Source organism: Muntiacus reevesi, chromosome 3 (assembly GCF_963930625.1).
Source record: "Muntiacus reevesi chromosome 3, mMunRee1.1, whole genome shotgun sequence".
Classification (NCBI taxonomy): Eukaryota; Metazoa; Chordata; class Mammalia; order Artiodactyla; family Cervidae; genus Muntiacus; species Muntiacus reevesi.
The window spans coordinates 100,861,068-100,881,465 of NC_089251.1; the positions used below are offsets into that span (position 1 = coordinate 100,861,068).

General features: G+C 44.6%; 2 protein-coding genes and 1 pseudogene across 8 annotated transcripts in view; 2 read left to right on the forward strand and 1 right to left on the reverse strand.

Moving 5' to 3' along the window:
• Positions 1 to 10,281, reverse strand: part of ANAPC1 (anaphase promoting complex subunit 1) — a 108,830-nt gene extending 98,549 nt beyond the window's left edge. For 5 of the 6 annotated variants that reach the window (XM_065929838.1, XM_065929840.1, XM_065929839.1 and 2 more), the window contains exons 1-7: positions 10,016 to 10,267; positions 7,533 to 7,769; positions 6,404 to 6,565; positions 3,591 to 3,642; positions 3,275 to 3,375; positions 1,751 to 1,833; positions 681 to 754 (exon numbers count right to left, since the gene is read on the reverse strand). In XM_065929838.1, coding sequence (XP_065785910.1) covers positions 681 to 754; positions 1,751 to 1,833; positions 3,275 to 3,375; positions 3,591 to 3,642; positions 6,404 to 6,565; positions 7,533 to 7,745 — 685 coding nt within the window. In that variant the 5' untranslated portion in view covers positions 7,746 to 7,769; positions 10,016 to 10,267. Of the gene's footprint in view, positions 1 to 680; positions 755 to 1,750; positions 1,834 to 3,274; positions 3,376 to 3,590; positions 3,643 to 6,403; positions 6,566 to 7,532; positions 7,770 to 10,015 lie in introns of all 6 variants that reach the window. The other variant, XM_065929837.1, reaches the window with a different exon arrangement.
• Positions 2,222 to 2,815, forward strand: LOC136163043 (transmembrane protein 126A pseudogene; annotated as a pseudogene).
• A 9,296-nt stretch (positions 10,282 to 19,577) lies between the features above and the next one.
• Positions 19,578 to 20,398, forward strand: part of MERTK (MER proto-oncogene, tyrosine kinase) — a 124,150-nt gene continuing 123,329 nt past the window's right edge. Inside the window, exon 1 of one of the 2 annotated variants that reach the window (XM_065929843.1) lies at positions 19,578 to 19,880. In XM_065929843.1, the coding sequence (XP_065785915.1) occupies positions 19,820 to 19,880 (61 nt within the window). In that variant the 5' untranslated portion in view covers positions 19,578 to 19,819. The remainder of the gene's footprint in view (positions 19,881 to 20,398) is intronic. The other variant, XM_065929844.1, reaches the window with a different exon arrangement.

Genomic DNA, 20,398 nt, shown 5'->3' on the forward strand with positions numbered 1-20,398 from the left:
TTGAAACCACTCTTAGCTCGGAAGGCTTAGGAAAATAAGTTGGATTTGTCTGTAGTTTGGCAAGCCCTGATAGAGAAGATAAAAATCTCAGTGGTACTTCAGAATACATACTTGGGACTATATCCTTAGTAAAACTGGTTAAAGAACGTAGGTTTTTTTTTTAGCCTTCAAGTTTCATTATTGATATTAACTCATGTTTGGTCGCATGTAAAATTTTAAAATAAGCATCTAGAAGTACCTCTAGAAAATATTAAAAAATTGAGTCCCAGAAAATTATGATATTATGAGCAGGTAAGTAAATATTAAAATTTACACCATAAAGGTCTAAGGCCCTCCATTTCTTGTTTCCAGAAAAAAGAAGCAGTTTTAGTTTATCTAAGTGCTGTTCATCTATTATTAATTACTGAGAAACAGAGTACAGAGTCATCCACAGGTAAGTTAGAGAATCTGTCAGTGTTCCCAGCTCTATTTTCACTAAAAGAAAAGTTGCTTAAAGTTAATACCAGGACAGTCAATGAACTAATTCATGTGAATTATTTCCATAATTAAAGTTATCTTTTAATGCTTAAATTATTTTATCTTTATAAAACAAACCAAATTTTCATAACCTCCTTTATTTCCTCCCCACTCCCAAACTCTAATAAGAGTCTACGTAAAAGAATTGATAAAAACACACTTACTTGCAGACTTGCAGACAAGGGGCGTGATTTCGTCCAGCGGGTGCAGCATGCTGAACAGAGTGGGTAAGGGCTCCCTAGTGGGGACAGAGGAGCACCGGTCACTGACCCGAGCACGGCCCCTCAGCTCTGACACGCTGCTGGGGGTCTCCCTCATGCAGAGTGAGTCTGCACACACACACCGCACACACTCAGTGCCGCCCAGGGAGGGCCCAGAGCAGAGTCACCACTTCACAGGACCAACCGAGAGAGCGGCGGAGGCCAGCCACTGTTTAAATACACTGTTCTTAGTGGCGCTGTGTCTCTGACAGCTAGGAAAGAAATGTAGTCCCCTAGACCTATTCATTAAGGAGTGTACTTTAAAAAAGGAAGAAGAATAAATGCTTCAGGTAAATTAAATGGCTGCTTTTTAAAGAGTGACTGAAAAAAAAGGAAAAAAACAGACCTTCTATCTGAACACAGAAAGAGATCAAAATCTGTAAGCAATCTTCTTCAAACTTAGTATCTACTCCTTGCACCATGCTGACAGATACTGTATGTTCCTGCCCTTCTGCAAGCTGACCGCTCATTAGGGAGACAAGCTAATTACCACATTACCACTTATTACACACCTAAGACTATGAAGCTCTATGTCAAAGATTATATACATTAGCTCATTAAAACTCTGCATAAAACCTAACAAGTAGAGACAGTATTCTTCCTTTTTATTTGTTTGTTTGGTTTGTTTGGTTTTTGAGTATTGTTCCTTTAACAGGTAAGGAAACTAATGCCAAAGCTAATGATTTGCTCAAAGTAACATGATGGAAAAAAAATGGCAGAGCTAAGAACTGAGTCTTACTGTCTTTAAGCCAAGAGTTTGCTCAGTTTTACTACCTGGGGGAAAAAAGCTGTAGATAATTAAGTGCCAGAGAAGTACCAATAGAACTCATAAGTATACAATGATGAGATGAGAGAAAAAGGCATCTATCTGCACTGACAGCATGGAAATTATCATCATCCCAAACTTTTGGGTAAGCAATTTTACCTAAGAATCGACAGAAAAAGCCCAAGGAATCATATTCTGACCTGCATACCTGGGTGGGCCTGGAGGAACCTCACATGAAGAGTTGCTTCGTTCGAACAGCAATCCATACTTGGTGGGCCAGACATTTGCAACCTATTTGGTAAAAGGGTGAGGAAAAACAGAAGTAAAAGAAACTATTCTTTACAACATGTTTTTATAAAACAATATAGAACATTAGATTTTTCTTCCAATTTAATAAGAGTTTTGCAGACTTACAATCTGTAATTCTAACAAGGAAATCTAAGAGAAAATCAAATATAAGGAAGAGAAGTTTGATCTAATATTCCGACCAGTGGCTAATATCAGTACCAAAATGACAATGTGATTCAAGTGTAATGACTGCCCCGGAAACCCAATCCGCCTCGGGTCGGTCACATGGCGCCCAAAATGGGCAACTGGAGCAGAGCGTGGCGTGAGCCCTCGCGGGGCCGGGGGAGACCCGCTGAGGCCGCGGCTGCACGGAGGCGCGCGTAAGGCTCAAGATGAAAAATCATGAACCAGATGGTACTATCATCAAGGAGAACTTAATTGATATCATAGCCAGAAAAATTAACCAACTCCCAGAAGCAGAAAGGAATCTGCCTGAAAATGGATCAACATATATTGGACTTAATGCTGCTCTCTGTGGCCTAATAGCAAATAGTCTTTTCAGACGCATCTTACATGTGTCACAGGCTCATGTAGCTGCTGGCTTACGAATGGCAGCGATCCCATTTTTGACAGCAAATGTATCTTATAAAGGTTTTGTAAGTTTACCTTTGAATAAGGTGATCTGCATTGTGAAACCTGCACCATAACGGGAGGTGGATTGGTTGGTCTTGTTTTCCGTGGCCTGTACCCTGTTTTTTTGGCTATCCCTGTGAATGGTGGCCTAGCAGCTAGATATAATTCAGCCCTGCTACCAGAGAAAGGAAACATCTTAAACTACTGGATTAGGATTTCTAAGCCTGTCTTTAGAAAGATGTTATTTCCCATTTTGTTCCAGACTGGGTTTGCTGCATACCTTGGGTCAAGACAATATAAACTACTTATAAAGGCTCTTCAGTTACCAGAACCTGGCCTAGAAATTGAGTGATTGTTAAGCAAATCTGTACACAAAAATAAAACTATAAAAATAACCTATATCTAATTATGAATAAACAGAGACTTGTACATAAGGTAAAAAAATAAAAATTAAAAAAAATAAAGTGTTAACGACTGCATTAGGGCATGAAAAAAGACGATGAGAAACAGGAAAAAAACTAACATTGCTCAAGTGGTTGAGTATAACCAAAGTGATTTCTTACATATGTCACTTAAACTGAAAAAAAAAAAAATTCCCAGAAAAGAGATCATAATTCACTTCACTAGATAATTTACTTTTTAGGCAAAGGATGGAAATGGCAAGCCATTACAGCTGCTAAACTTTAGCTATTTTGTTTCAGTAAAAATAACATTTGAATTACACAATATGAGAGGAGCAGTACCTCTGAAATCAATTAATTCAAGAATAATCTCCAATGAAACACAAAAAGACTGAAACACTCAGACTTACCTGAAAAGGTAAAGAAGCTATGTAATCCTTTCCTTCTATGCTGTGCATGTTGATACATGAGCTTTGCAATATACATATACATTTTTCCACTTCATCACTACCTGAAAAGGGAGTACAAGACATATGCATGTTTTTTCAAAAAAGATTCCCAAATACAAGTTACAATTCCCAATAGCACAAATTCTTTAAAGAACAACATAAAAATGCTCAAGCTAAGCCACTATTGTTAGTGGCTACTTATTTTGACGGAACAAAAAAAAAATGAGATAAACATTTGGAATCATAAGATCAAATAAAATTTCAAAAAGAAACTTACTGTAGTCCTTATCAGACTTATCCTGTGATATAATGAAGTCACACCACAATGCCTAAAATCAAAACAAAATGCTTACTTAAGAAAATGGTATCTAAATAATAACCTATTAATTAATATCTAAATAATAGTGTCACCTACATAACTGTCCCACCTTATCAGCTCAACACATACATATGGGAATGAGGAAAAATAAGATAAAATTAGACTAATGATAACTATTTTAAGATAAACTACGTCTGCTAATAAGTTTTATGAAAAGAAAAGGGAAGACAGAAATCAACAAACCTACTAGATAGAAGCTTTGAAGCAAAAGTGAATTCAAATAGAGATTCAACCTATAGTAAATCCTATATCCTATACAAAGCTAAAGATTATCGTAAAAGATGAAAACTGCCAAGCTATTTCATAATCTCCAGACTTACCTAATGATCTTATCACTCTTTGACCACCTAGAAATCCGTCCTTAAATGCTCATTTTAAAAATGTGTGTGTGCGTGTGTGTGTTTGTGTATATAGCAGGAAAATTTTTAAAAACCATTAACCTTTAACTGGTATGCTTGACAATCACACTGAAATTATCTAAAGGCATTTTCATGTGCCTTTTTAATTGTGGTAAAACATACATAACATAAAATTTATCATTTTAACCATTTTTCAGTGGCATTAAATACATTTACAATGTTACATGAGGGGAAAATTATCAAAAAGATCACTGGCTTCAGCACTCCTATACAGAAATGCTTTTACACATCATCTAAAATTTGGGAATAATTCACTTTACCCTTCCTAATAAATTGTTATGAGTACAACACTCACCATAAAATAGTTAACGGGAAAAAAAAGCAGTGTCGAGATATGATTTCAGTGTTTACAAATGAGGAACTTCACATGAATAAACAGCCTCTGAAATCTTCTGTCAATAGGCTAACAATTAAGTCAACTACCAAAAATGCTTTCATTTTCCCTTCAACTTGATATCCTAAAACCTTTCAGTAAGAAAAGCTGAAACGGTAAACATCTGTCTCACCTAAATCTGACGGGTTATTACTAACCTTTGGCATATCTGTTTATGTGTGCATTCCTATACATAAGGATGTGGGAGGAAAAAAAAGGACGTGGGGAGTGGGGAGGTGCTGTTTGAAAATTGCACACATCATCACTTCACCCCTAAACCCGTCATCATGTATTTCCACCTCATCATCTGCTTCCTAGAACTGAAGACATACTCCTATTAAACCTATAGGTTTAACCTATAAACTGTCATACCACTTGAGGAAAAAAATATAATTTTCTACTAGCACCTGATATCCAGTCAATTTTCAGATTTTCTCAAGAATGTCTTTTTTTTTTTTAATATAAATTTATTTATTCTAATTGGAGGCTAATTACTTTACAATATTGTAGTGGTTCTGCCACATATTGACATGGATCCGCAACGGGTGTACACGTGTTCCCCATCCTGAACCCCGATCCCACCTCCCTCCCCATCCCATCCCTCAGGGTCGTCCCAGTGCACCAGCCTCAGCTGGTTCTCAAACCAGATTCAAAGTTCATTTAACGACATTCAAAAAATACTGCATTTGGTGATGTCCTTTTAGCCTCTTCTAATCTAGAACAGCCCCCATCTTTCTTTCCTGCTCCTTGACTAACTTTTTAAAGAGGCCAGAATGTAGACTGTTCCATATTCTGAATTCATACAATTGTTTTTTTGTAGTGTTTTTTTCCCTTCTATTTTTTATAATGGAAAATTTCAAATACAAAGTAAACAGAATAACATAATGAATACTCACTAGCCAGCTTCAATAATTATCAACCTCTGGCCATTCTTGTTTCATCTATACCTCCAACCCACTCCTCATTTCACAATACTTTAAAATTTTACCCTCTAGTCCCCATACTCTCTATGACTGGAAGGCTGAATTAGATGCTCACATTATATAATCTTGGGAAGAACTGAGAGGATGACAACATATACTGCATTATAGCTGCAGTATAGTATTCCTTTGTCCCACTATTAATGATAGCAAAGAATCATCTGGTGGAAATGGAGACCAACAGATATCTCTAAAATAGAGACACATCTGTTCCTTTATATTAGCAAGTAATCCACAGAGTAATACCCTGGTGCACGGTAATGTCTTTTCACCCAAGAGTGTTACTATTCATTAACAACTCTTTTCTGAATCAATTATTACACTGGAGTTTACAAAATGATGATTTCTTTTTTAACTCTATCCTTCTATTTTTATTAGTTGGCATTCTTCCACAAATAAGGGAGATAAACTGCATGTCTTCCTAAAAAGGAAGGGCAAATACTTAATTCCTTCTAATTACCAATTTTCAGAACAGACATAGGTGCAATATCTAACTGCAACGAAAGCAACTAGGTTTTTCTCTCTCTGATTATCACTAGGAAGTAGGTATTATTGAATACCTGCAATCAATTATAATCATCATGTGTTAAAGTATTCTTTGTACCCTCAATGTCTTAGAAATTTTTAGAGAATAATGAAGCTAATCACTCAAGAACAGTGTTTGAATACTCATTAAATTGACAAGTTCAGTTCAGTCGCTCAGTTGTATCTGACTCTGCGACCCTGTGGACTGCAGCACGTGAAAAAGGATAGTGGAAAAAAACTGACTGACAAAGGATAGTGTAAAAAAAAAAGTGATGATATAGAAAACAAATAAAACTTTTAAAATGTACACCCAGCTGCTGGGATCATTGTGCTGTTTTTATTATTTCTGTTTAATTTTAGGACAAAAATTGTTAAGTGTTAAATAATCAAATGCTAAAATTCAAATCAACTCACCTGTTGAACAGGACTGTCAACTGTAAATGCCTTATAGACAGCCAGTGCCTGGCTTTTACTTCCTTTGCTCCAGATAACCATGTTTCCAGCCATGTAGAGTTCCTCATCATAATCCACTTCTTCTCCGATTTCACTGACACCTTTCCTTAACTGCCAGCTCTCCTTAAAACATAATACATGCAAGACATGTTTAAGCACTTTTTCAATAGTATGGAGCAAGAATTACTAATTAAATCAAATAATTATCCAGATACAAGTCTCCTACTCTCTCTTTGCCTATGGAGTAAGACACACTCCAAGCCCAACTTTTAGAAACTGATTAACAAAGTAGGGTGTCTGGGCATGTGCATTATATATCTTACAGGATGTTTCATGTTATACTATCATATTATTTCTCCAAAACATAAACAAGTCTGCAGATCCCCAAATGAAACCAACATGCTGGGGGAAACTAAAAAAGTATATTAAGTGTAGGGAGAAGTGATGGAGAGGGGTAGTGAGGTGCATGTGGGAATCACTGGGGGAGTTTATTCACAGGGCAGATTTCCCTGCTTCACAGTTACATTCAACTTCTGTACCTGGGCCCACTCATTAAAATTAAACAGGAGAAAGGTTTAGATTTTTAACTACATAGACTTTCCTCTCCCTGAGATTGTGGTATCCTAAGTGGAATAAGATGGGAAGACTGATTTTCTGACACACGCTAACATCTCATTCCCCTATTTAAGAACTACTATATCTAGTTATGTGGCTTTTTTTCTTTTTTTAGCCTCTAGAAACATGTAAGTTTTATTCTGCAGCAGTGACCATGTCTAACTCTACCATCTAATCAAACAACATGATATCTGGTCCCCACATACTAAGTGAAGAGAAAGGTTTAGAATGGACCATAATCCTAATACTTACTATAAAACCATGAGTTCCATGTCTAAATATATGGTTATGACATCATAATACAATGAAGTCATTACATTAGTCTTGACTGAAATTACCAAATTTCAGTAGTGGTTAAGCCACTACCCTAGAAATACCATTATACTCCTTTCTCAGTTGCAGGTAGTCTTAAATTACAAGTAGGTCGCAACGTTCTATGTTTCAAAAATATTATGGGAAAGAAACTTAATGGAACCTTCTGTTTCTCATGGATGGTAACCTCCTGAAGGGATCCCACCAAGCCAGCAGCACCATCAGAAGACCATAACTCGGAGGCGGGCTGAAGCTGGCGAAGCTGGAGGTTCAAAGCATTAGGGTGGTGCTTGCAGTGGTCTCGACCAAAAGGAACAAATTCCTGCAAATCCCCGGCTGCAATCATTGTTGCCCTTTCTTCATAGAAGTTCGACATGGGTTCCAAATATCAACATTATTTCTGTATGAATTCAAATACATTGTAGTCAGCTTCTGGAGTCAAAACCAGAATAAAATGTCATAAAAGTTTATAGAAGCGTCATTAATCCTTAGATGAAACTCAAATAATTCTATTATATTGTAAGTGTACAAGTAATTAATAACATCAAAGGTCATTCCAGATCTGACTCTCAGATGATTAGTTATTGGCACATTTCAGTTGGACCGACAGAAGGATAGCACTGAAGGAAACCACCAGGTTGAAATGAGCCCTATGTCCCACAACACCTTTCCCATGTGTCACATCACTACACACTAGCTTTTCCACGTTTCACATATGAAGCATTCAGACAAGCTGCATTTTATAGTCCCATGACTGCCCGACTTCTTAACATTAAAGGTCATGTCTGTTCATTTCCGCTGAAACCTAATCTGAAAAACAAATTTCAAGGATCACTGGCATGTTGGAATGAAACAAACCAAAAACCCAAAAACCTCATATTATTTCTAATTCATCGTAAGTTGAACTACTCTTTTCAGCTGTCCAATTCACAAATGAAAGTGAAAATCACTCAGTCGTGTTTGACTCTTTGCAACCCCACGGACTGTACAGTCCATGGAATTCTCCAGGCCAAAATATTGGAGCAGATAGCCATTCCCTTCTCCAGGGGATCTTCCCAACCCAGGGACCAAACCCAGGTCTCTCGTACTGTAGGCGGATTCTTTACAGTCTGAGCCACCAGGGAAGCCCGATCAATCCACAAAAGACCTAATAAACTGTCAAATGTCACCAGTAGTTATGACACCCCAGTCGACCAGAACATATAACTAAAATCAATTCCAATTTGAGGGCCAAACACAGGAAACCAAAGCATGAAGAACTCTGGCCATGGGACAGCCACACTTGTGGCAAATTTACAAGTCCTAGCTTTTAATTAATACAATCTATTTACAGTACAGCTCATCACTATAAAGATGTGGATGAGCTGTGGGTGGAAACATGCTCCTTTACTTCCAAAGCATTTCTACATACAGTAACGGGCAGTCAGTAAAATTCACTGTATGATATGGTAGATAAGGTAGATGCCAGTTTTCTCTCCAAGACAATACCTATCCTAAAAATGGATTTTGTGGCATGTCTAAGCTGAAATCCTCAAACACATATAACAAAACCAACATTTTACCATGGTACCATAAACAGTGTTTGGAACAGCACTCACAATTAAAAGTTTAACTAAATTTGACATATCTCTCATCCCATCTGAAGTCTTTTGGGCATCAGTAGGGTTTTTTTTTCCTACACTATCTCAAAGCCCCTGTAATTCCTATGCAGCTCCTCCAGGGTCAAAGTTATTTTGCTGTGAGTTAAATGCTATTCCTGACACAACTGTATGTGATAATCAAAACACTTATTTTTCTCCGCTAAAATTCAGAACTGAGAAGACTTGAACTTGGGATATAACTGAAATAGTACCTTATAAAACTTAGAGGAAAACAACAAAATTCATTTGGTCTTCCTATCAACAGAATAACAAACATTAAAGAACTGACTGGCGAGTTTATCCTATTTCACTTCTGCAATTTTGGAACATTATTCTTTTAAAACTTAGAAAATTACAAAACTATTAATTATAAAGTATTTTCACAGTACAATATTTTTGTACTATCTACGAGAACATATTTAATACTTTTGCAATCTCCCCAATTTTTTACGTGTTTTTATTTATCAGGGGGCAACATAAAGAGCTACAGACGAAAGTACTGTATTAAACTGATACGCTATATATCAAGATATCAGCCTTGCTTAATACCAACAAAAACTACCCTGCCAGAGGTAACCACAAAGTTGCTTCAAGAGTAAATTCGACTAAATTCAAGTGCACACACAAGACAACTTGAGATTGCGAAAAAGTAGAGCTTCCCTCGATCCCTCTAGAGTCAGGTGAATCCATCAGGCTAAAAGCTTGAGCCTCAGAACTTCGTTTAAGAGGGGCAAGAGGCCGACCTAGAAGTTGAGATTCCACATGGAAGCTGAGACCCCTTTCGCGTTGAGCTCAGGAAAGAAGCCGGCTCGGAGCGTAACAGGGAGATAGACGCACCCCCGGAAAGCCCAGTCCGCTAACTGGGTTCCCCATGGCTCCAGCGCGTGCTCAGGGCCCGCGCCGAGCTCCCAGCCCTCCCTATCAGGGAGCCGGTAGGCCTTGGGGCGAGTGTTAGGACTACGGGATACGCGGTGAGCCACCAGGCATGCCGGGCCCGGGACCACACCTGTGTGACTCGGGACGCGTCAGGCGCGGCGAGCCCCGGCTGCTCCCCGGAGGCGAGGGGACCGAGAGGGCCCAAGAGTAGCGGCGGGGATGGTCACGGCGACTCCTCGGCCACTGCAGCTTCTCATTCCCTCTCCCTCCCCTGTTCCGGAGGAGGACTGGGCAGCAGCTGCGGACACGACTGCTAACAACAGGAAGGCGTGCGGGAGAACCTCTCACCCGAGACGTTCAAATGGTCGCATCCATCTTGACTTTCCCGTCGTGCCTCGCGCCGGGGTGGGGCTTCGGCAAGAGCGCGGCGAGCCCGCGGCTCTAGCGCCTGCGCAGTTGCGGGAAGGATGCGCGGAGCTGAAGTTGCTGGATACTTGGATCTTCTTTTCCCGAAGGCTCTGTGGGTGAAGAATCCGCCTACAATGCAGGAAACACAGGAGATATGGGTTCGATCCCTGGCTCGGGAAGACCCCCTGGAGAAGGAAATGACAACCCACTCCAATATTCTTGCCTGGAATATCCATGGACAGAGGAGTCTGGCAAGCTACAGGCCTTGGGATCGCAAAGAGTCGGATGCAACTGAACGACTAATCACAGGCACCTTTGTAGCATAGCCGCTGTGACCCAAAGCAAGACTACCTCTGCTAGGGTCTGTACTGGAATAGGACCTTCCTGGTGACCAGATCTCCACGTCGTGTCAATTCCAACCTGACCTGCCTCCTAACTATGAATAAGAAGATTTTCTGGCCAGTTTCCCTCTCCTCTCCTGACCCCCAAACTGGGAGGTATATGCCTCCAGGCTTGAGGAAGGGTGGTGAATCTACTGATTTTTCCCGCTACCAGTGCACTTTAACCCTTCCGACGTCTGGACCCTTTGAAAAGTTGATGAAAAGTATGATTGTTCAATCCTTCAGTCGTATCCAAATCTTTGCGACCCCACGGACTGCAGCACACCCTGCTTCCCTATCCTTCACCATCTCCTGGAGCTTGCTCAAACTCATGTCCATTGAGTCGGTGATGCCATCCAACCATTTCGTCCTCTGTTATCCCCTTCTCCAGAGGTCCTCAGTGAAAACGTTGCTCCTAATATCTGAGCTCCACAGAATTTCCCCAAGTGATTCGTAGACCCAAGTTAAAAACCTCTGCTTTACCCCTTCCTCCCTGTCTGTGAAGTCAACTGTAGAATATCAAGCTTGTGAAAACAATAACTTTCTTGAACTGTAATCTCACTGTGTGGCGTTGCTAGGTTAAAAGGACTGATAGGCCTAAGAAGTAAAGTTCAAATACTTTATGCAGAAATATAAAGTTGCCTGAAACTTCTATGTCTCCCTAAAATTCTCTACTTACAGTCCCCAGACACACCTTAACCTTGGGGCCTTGGTATATTGGTTCATTCTCATCTCTTTATTTAAAATGTCGACCTTTAGGGTTTAGTTCAAATGCCTTTTTTTCAGAAGGCTTTACTCCAACAGGGAGTCTCTGAGTGCCACCATCTCCTATTGTCCCGCCTCAACCACCACCGTGGCCTGATGCTACATGGGCCCTATATTTCCCCCAGCCCTGTGGTCCCCACCACCAGTCACAAGGCCTTCTCCCCTGGCTTCACTGTGTCATCAGGCCAAGGTCACACTGCCTGGGGCACTGGATTCTCCTGCCACTGCCAGACTTGGAGGAGGTGCCTCCTCACAAGGTGTGTGAGTTGCCTTCTGAAGGGGATAAAGACATAAACCCAGAAGTGTAGAGAGCGAATTTAGTGTGTTACCGTTGGTCACTCAGTCGTGCTCAACCCTTTGCAACCCCATAGGCTGTAGTCCATCAGACTCCTCTGTCCTTGGGATTTCCCAGGCAAGAATACTGGAGCGGGTAGCCATTCCCTTCTCCAAGGGATCTTCCCCACTCAGGGATCTGTGCAGGATCAAGTCTCCTGCACTGCAGGCAGATTCTTCACAGTCTGAGCCACCAGAGAGCAAATTTAGATCAAGGCAAATTTTGATTCACAGGAACAAGGCAGGTAGGAACCTAAGAAATGAATCCCCTTTCTTTCCCCTCTGCCAGACTATTCCACAGCGCGGTTTCTCTGCACAGCCTGCCAGGAGACATCCTTTGTGGCCGAGCAGGCATGCCTGCCCAGCGGTCAGCTGAGTTTCTGGCAGTGGCCAGTGCAGTGCTTCTTACCCGTCCCTGCTCCATTTCCCCTTGCCTTTGTCCTCCCTCTTGGGCTGAAGCATCAGCTCTCATCAAATTTGCCTCCAGCCCTAGTTTCTAGGGAACACAGCCCACAGAGAGTGTCCTGTGCTGCTTGTCGTCCAGGCTGTGAATACAGTCACTGAAAGGCTTCACCCGGCTCTCCCCCGAGTGTTCCCTCGTCTGCTCGTAAATTCTCCTCAAGATGCATCTCCATGGCCTCAGCCTACGATGTTTCTCAGGACTAGAGTTTCCTAAAACACAGGACTTTCCATTTAATTTATTTTTGGATGCAAACGGTGCTTTAAAAAAAAAAAATTTAGTTCTTTCAAGGATTTTTTTTTTTTTGCCGCACCACATAGCATACAGGATCTTAGTTCCCTGACTAGGGATGAACCCGTGTTCCCCCAACAGTGAAAATTCGGAGTCTTAACCACTGGACTGCCAAGGAAATCACTAGAGGGACATCTTTAAACAGCACCATCCCTTTTCTGAGCCTGACAATTTTACTTCCCGTGTGGGTGGTTTATTGCTGTTGTTATTGTTGTTGTTGTTTTGCCTATAGAATGAATTTTCATGCCAAAGAGCTCCCGAAACCACAAGAGGAAATAGTTTTATTCCACTATCATGTTCACAATACTGAATGGTAACTTTTCCTTATACCGTTTTGCAATGACTATGGAAGCCATTGTTCTGGGAGAGCCTGGAGTTAACCTGAGCTATTCTGCTAAAGTTTCTTCATGGCCCTGGCTCCTGGTCAGGGCATGAAGCCTACTCATTAGTAATGTTGATTTGTGGGATTGAGGAGGCTCAGGGAGATTTGTACCAGCTTGTCAGTGCTGTTTATTGGAAACAGTGAGATACAAGGACCTACTGTCCAACACAAGGAACTATACCCAATATCCTCTAGTGATCTGTAACGGAAAAGAATCTGAAAAAGAATATATGTGTGTAGTTTGTGTATAACTGAATCACTGTGCAGTACATTTGAAACTAACACAACATTGTATATCAACTATAATTTTAAAAAAATTTTAAATAAAGAACAAAACAAAAAACAGTGAGTTACAGGATTTGCACATGGCCTCAGTGAGACCCCAGGGCTTCCCTGGTGGTTCAGATGGTAGAGTCTGCCTGCAGTGAGGGAGACCTGGGTTCAATCCCTGGGTTGGAAGATCCCCTGGAGAAGGAAATGGCAACCCACTCCAGTATTCTTGCCTGTAAAATCCCGTGGATGGAGGAGCCTGGCAGGCTATAGTGGATGGGGTGGAAGAGTTGGACACGACTGGAGTGAACATGTCCATCCATCGGTGTGACCCCTAGAGGGCGCTGCTGTTGAAGCCAGTTATGCCTTGGGAGTATGCCTAGGCGACCCAGAACATATAAAAATCCCCAGCTGAACTTCTCTTTGGGGCTCCCTGGTTCCGAAGTATTCCCAGTGGTTCCTGATCCAAGAGAGGGAGTGCATCTGGCCACACGTCTTCCAGAAAGGGTGGACAAAGGATCCTGTGCCTGGTCTCTCTAGAATCCTTACAGTAAAACAACCATTAACTGTGATGCATATTAACTTACTGCTGTTGTTATATTGTGTCCTGTTTCTGTAGCAAACTGTAGGAGTTGGATCTGGTGAGTCTTTTTAGCAACTGGATTCCTGTCTAACTGTCACTTAGTTATACCAGTACTCTTGCCTGGAAGATTCCATGGATGGAGGAGCTGAGTAGGCTGCAGTCCATGGGGTCGCTAAGAGTCAGACATGACTAAGCAACTTATTTCACTTTTCACTTTAACTCATTGGAGAAGAAAATGGCAACCCACTCCAGTGTTCTTGCCTGGAGAATCCCAGAGACGGGGGAGCCTGGTGGGCTGATGTCTATGGGGTCGCACAGAGTCGGACACAACTGAAGTGACTTAGCAACGGCAGCAGTTTTCCCAGCACACTTATGTTCAATGCAGTATTCCAAATGGATTGCTTCACCTGACACATGGTCCCCCAAGAGTTTACACCTGTACTCCCAGCATGCTGTTCAGTACACTGAATGGAGGGTCTTCCGTGCACCATCTACGTTGCCCAAGAAACTACCTGAGACTGGTGCTTCCCCTAAGGTGTGGGGTGTCCTGAGTGGACTTTCTTACAGGCACCATCTCAGTTCCCCAGCAAACTTCACGAACTTGGCCCTTAAATGTATTTCCAGCATATTGCTCAGCACACGAGATGGGGGAGAAGTCAAGGGGCTCAGCCTCTGTCATGCTGCAATGTCATTTATGTATTAATAGTACTGAAACCACCAAAAATTATGACAGGGCTGGAGTGAAGGGAGCACCAAGGATGCAAATACTGAAATATTCAAGAAACAAGAGGAGAGACCCAGGGGTCTGCAGTGACCGCAGCAGCCAGGTCTGATGATATGAGACTCTGGAAAGAAGGGCAGAGAATGGTCTTCAGGCATCAAGGAGAACACCACCTCTGGGCTCAGGATGTGAGTGCAGAAGGCAGGTTCAGCAAAGAAAAGCCAGGGTGCTGTGATGGGAGGACCATGGACTGGCTGCTGGACAAGTGAGAACCAAAGTGGTCCTTGACTGGCATTTGGGTTGATGAGACTGGGGCTTCCTGATGGAGATAGCATGCATTAGCTCCGTGACACACTCCAGGTGTTGGTCTTATACTTTGAAGCGAACACATGCGCGGTAGATCTTTGTGAAGTCATGAGTGAATGAATGGCTCGCTGACACTGAAACTAGGTTGAGGCTGTTTCTCAGCGCATCACCATTCAGAGGATGGTTCCTGCAAGCCAGGTCCCGAGGTATTGGGCAGTCTCCACTGTGTTAACATGGATGGGAGGAGACGAGCTTAAATCAGGGGTCCACATGGCAGACTGGAGGCAGGAGTGGAAAGTCAGTCACAGGCCCCAGTTGGGGACAAGGCTGAGGGGGTGAGGGGGCGTCTGTGGAGGTGGGGCGGCCGACAGAGGGAGGGTGTGGCTTTAGATCAGGGCCACTGATCCAGCAAGTCCACTTCTGGGCATAGACCCAGACCAAAGGTAATTCAAAATGACACATGCACTCCTGTGTTCAGTGAAGCACTGTTTACAACAGCCAAGACACAGAAACAACCTACATTCCCTGACAGATGAATGGTAGAGAAGATGTGGTGCGTGTATACAATGGAGCAGCAGTCATTTAAAAGAGTGAAGTAATGCCATTTGAGGAACATGGATGGATCTAGAGATTATCACACTAAGTGAAGCACGTTGGAAAGAGAAAGACAAATACCATATGACATCACTTAGAGGTAGAATCTAACACACAACACCAACGAACATCACTGTGAAAGAGAAACAGATGCCCAGAACAGACGTATGGCTGCCAAGGAGGGTTAGGGTGGGGAAGGGAAGGACAGGGAGCTTGGGGTTAACAGGTGCAAACTATTGTATATAGGGGGTATAAACAACAAAGTCCTACTGTATAGCCCACATGGAACTATATTCAATATCTTGTGATAAACTATAATGGAAAAGAATATGAAAGACAATATATATGTGTATAATTGAGTCACTTTACAGCAAAGATTAACACAATGTTGCAAATCAACTATATTTTAATAAAACCAAAAAAAATAGATTAGGGTCGTTGATGACTGACTGTTTACATCTTTCATGTGTAGTTTGGCCTGCTCTCCTGAGGACTTCAGTTGTTAGTCTTGTATCTCGTCACTGATATCCTGAACATGCTTGATAACTGGACTGTATTCACAGTGTTACTTGATTTAAGATACAGCCCTTCTACACTTGACTCAGTGGGAGCTGCCTTCCCTGGCCTCTGGATGAACACTGCTATGGGCCATTGACATGCTCTCTTTTTCTTATGTAATAAAAGTAGGGGCTCCTCCTTGTAATGTGCAGAGTCCCATCAGATATAAGAGAGAGTCTGGACACTGGAGTGTGAGTTTCAGGTTGGTGTTGCCTTGCTAAAGTTGCACAAATGTAGCCTTTTGGGCTACATCCTATAAGGATGAAAATAGTTGTATAATATGGGATCTATTTTTTTAAAAACTAACATTTCCCATCACATATCTTTATAATTAGGACATTAACGTTCAATAACGTTCAGATGCATGGCAAGTATGAAATTAAAATGGTAGAATCAGAACTTCCCTGGTGGTCAAGGGGTTAAGATACTGTGCTCCACTGCAGGGGGCAAGAGCTCAGTCTCTGCTTGGGGAACTAAGATCCTGCATGCCAGACGGCACAGCCAAAAAAATTAGAAAAAAAATACAGTAGTCAGTAACCTACATTTTAGCTAGTGTTGATGTCTGTGGAAGTTTTAAAACAATGCTGTAATCCTTTGACACTTCCATCATCAAGAGGTAGGGGTTATGGCTCTTTCCCAGGAGGGTAGGGTTGTGACTGTATCCACCATCCACCAAGAGAGTCTGGCTTAGTGGAGTCAGGTGACCTCTGAGGCTAGGTTTTGAAAGGCCACACAGCTTCTATCGTGGTCACTGGAAGGAATGGTCACTCTTGGAGCCTAGAGTTTCCTTGTAGGACTTCCAACTACACCTAGGCCACCGTGGGGAAGCCTCATTTAGGTGGTCTGGTCTGCAGCCCTGGACTTTAGAGTCCTCGCAGTTTAAGTACCAGCTATGTGAGGATCAAGGACTGACCAACTTCTGTAAAGGGCCAGACCACGTGGCTTTGTGGCCTCTGATCTCTGTCGCAGCTGTCCGACTCTGCTGTGACAGCACGGGAGCAGCCGTGAACAACACACGCCGCGTGGCTGTGTTCCAGTAATCCTGATCTGCAAACACAGGCAAAAGGCCCACCAGCGACAGTCTGCTGATCCCTGTTCCAGATGCTTCTAGTCCACAGTCATTGAGCCCAATATTTCAGCAGAGATGGAAGAAGTAAGACAACTCATCTTCTTTGTGCCCTGTCTAAATCTCTGACCCACAGAATCTGTCAATCTAACACAGCAGCTGTTGTTTACCCATACTGTGTCTGGGAGGTATATCACACAGGAATAGATAACTAGACAGTTTTGTACTAGGAAAGCCTACTCATCAACAATGTATTAAAAAGCAGAGTCATCACTCGGCCAACAAAGGTCCATATGGTCAGAGGTATGGTTTTTCCAGGAGTCATGTATAAATGTGAGAGTTGGACCATAAAGAAGGCTGAGCGCCAAAGAATTGATGCTTTCAAATTGTGGTGCTGGAGAAGACTCTTGAGAGTCCCTTGGACTGTAAGGAGATGAAACCTGTCAATCCTAAAGGAAATCAACCCTGAATATTCACTGGAATGATGGATGCTGAAGCTGAAGCTCTAATAGCTTGACCACCTGATGTGAAGAGCCAACTCATTGGAAAAGACCCTGATGCTAAGAAAGACTGAAGGCAGGAGAAGAGGGTGGCAGAGGATGAGATGGTTGGATGGCATCACCAACTCAATGGACATAAGTTTGAGCAAACTCCGTGAGATAGTGAAGGACGGGGAAGTCTGGCATGCTGCAGTCCATGGGGTTGCAAAGAGTCAGACATGGCTTAGCGACTGAACAACAACAAAAACCTCATCAAGAATGTGAGGCATTGCAAAGACTTGAAGCAGGAGAATTAACCAAGAGGGTGTGAGTCCACTGGAGGAGCATTCCAAGCAGAGGAAACAGTTGGTGCAAAACCCTGGGATGGAAGAGTCTGGTGTATATGAGCAGCAGCAAGGACACCACAGGGGAACAGGGCTCTGCTGAGATGCCCTGGCGACCCTGCACATCTCCATGTAGGTGTGCAGGTGAGGCTTGACTCCAATTCTACCCAGGCCTTGGGAAATTGTGCCATGACTCCTCCTGGGGCAGGGGGAGGTGAGGCTGGTGGGCCGCCGTTGGAGGCATTTTCTTATCCCTATCTCACAGCATGCCTGTTTCTCTTCCTTCTCCGGACTTTCAGCTGGGCACGTGAGTTGGTTTCCACCCCTCCTCCCCATGCCCCGCTCCCCCCACCCAACAACACAGCAGCAGTCACCTCTGAAAATCAATGAGCTGCTCGGCTGTACTTTAGAGTTGGCTGCTCATCAGGGGAGCTACCCACTGCTCATGTCCGACCCTCTGGCTGGGTGTCATCCAGTGGGACTGGGGATGCCAGCAGCAGACATCATGCTGACTTTGCTGTCAGTTAAGTAACAATGGATCTAAATCCCTTTGGACTGGTTGCCTCCTTACAGCCAAATCTAGCCCACTTGACCAGCCAGACTGGGGTCAGGAACTCTGGACCAGAAAGCAGCATAAATGGAAGTGGAGGAAGGAGATGAGGTCAGAGAGGAGAGGGGACCAGGCATGTATTCCCATGTAGGCCACAAGGCAGGACTCTGGCTTTCACGCAGAGAGGAAGCGGGAATCACTCTCCGGTTTTGAGCAGAGGAATGGCATTATTGATTCATGTTGTCAAAGGATCACATTGAAATACATTAATTCTAAAGATGTTGCCTTAAAGATAGTAATGTGTGTGGATGCGTGCTGAGTCGCTTCAGTCCTGTCCGACGATTTGTGACTCTATGCGACCCCGTGGACTGTAGCCCGCCAGGCTCCTCTGTCCATGGGATTCTCCAGGCAAGAATACTGGAGTGGGTTGCCGTGCCCTCCTCCAGGGGATCTTCCCCACCCAGGGATCGAACCCAGGTCTCTTCCCTCTCCTGCATTGGCAGCACCAGTATGTGTGCATATCTCTATATAAAATGTTAAGTCACCCTTTCAATTACGAGTGCAAGTGGCTGACATTTCTTTCACCCGTTAACTTTCTCTGCGACTGCCCTTTTGGCCCCGCCACACTTTAATCGCTGGGGGGGCCGCCTCCTCCCACTTCCTAGGTGTTCATCTCCCTCCACGAGCATCACCTCTTTTGGACTTCACAAGGGGGCACAGCAAAGAGTTCTTCCCGGGAGGCGGTGAGCTCCTAATGCCAGGACCGTCTCACAGCTTCGGCCCGGGAAGGCGCTCGGCCGGGAGCGGATGGATGTGGTGATCGGCAGTGAATGCCGCCAAGGTGGCCTCGGCCTCTGGGAGCGTTGCTGCCTGGATTTTCTCGGGACTGCCTCCGCCTCCAAGCCGCAGGCACCTTAAGTCTGCTGGCAGCCTCGGGCACCCTACGCTCCTCCCCAACTTACTCTCTGTCCCTCCCACCTGCACTTGCCGGACGTCTGGATCCCCGGGAGGCCGGGGGCCCTTTCTCCTGCGCAGACCTCCAGTCACCCCTCCCCTTTACGGTCCTCACCTCCCTCCCCTCGCTTTCAGCCCCCGCACCCTCGCCCAGGTCATCCCAGGCTCAACCCCACCCCGCGGCCCGCCCCTCTCCGCCCCTTGGGTCCAGCCCAGTCCCCTTCCACCCTCTCCGCCGCCCGCCTCTCCCGGCCGCCTTCCCGCCCCCTCGTCTCCCCGACTGGCTGGGTGGGCTCAGACTCGGCCCCCGGCCCGTCCCCCTCCGTCTCTCGCCGCCTTCGACCGCGGCTCCGCTCTGCGCCTTCGGAGCGGGCTGCCCGGGTCTCCGGGACTGGGCTGTTTTCGCGCGCGCTAGGCCGGCGACGCGGCAGGTTCCGGACGTCCATCTGTCCGTCGGTCCAAAGAGACTTTTCAGACCCGCGATCTCGGGATGGGGCGGACAGTGCTGCTGCTCCTGCCGTGGCTCTTCCTCCCGGAGCTCTGGACGCGAGGTGAGTGCAAGAGGTCGGGGGTTCGCGCCCGGGAGCTCCGGGGCGGGAGCGCGCCGATCGGGGCGTACCCAGCTGCTGGCAAGCTTGCAGACCCCTCCCCGCGCCCCAGAGGTGCCAGGTGCTGAGGTGCAGGGCTCCCGCGTACCCACCGTCCTGGCATCCAGGCTGGGTAGTGGGCGCGCGTCCCGGCGGAGCCGGGGAGGGGTGGGCGCCGAGGGCTTGCAGTGGCCGCGGAGAGGGAAACCGAGCTCGGCCGGTTGCGCTGCAAGCCCTAAAGTTTTCGGCGGAGGGAAATGCGCCAAAAACTTTTCACTGGAAGTGGTCGTGTGGCTGCACCCCAGTTGCTGGCGGGAGTTATGGGAGCCGCAGGCAGACACCATCTCCACCCCGGGGGACTGGAGACCCGCCGGCTCCGGGAGTTGAGGGCGCAGTCCCGGTGCAGCGATGCCCCGAGGCCAAAGCGCGGTCCGGAGGGACTCGTCGGGCTGCTCCCCCGGGCCTTCAGGGGCTACATTAGC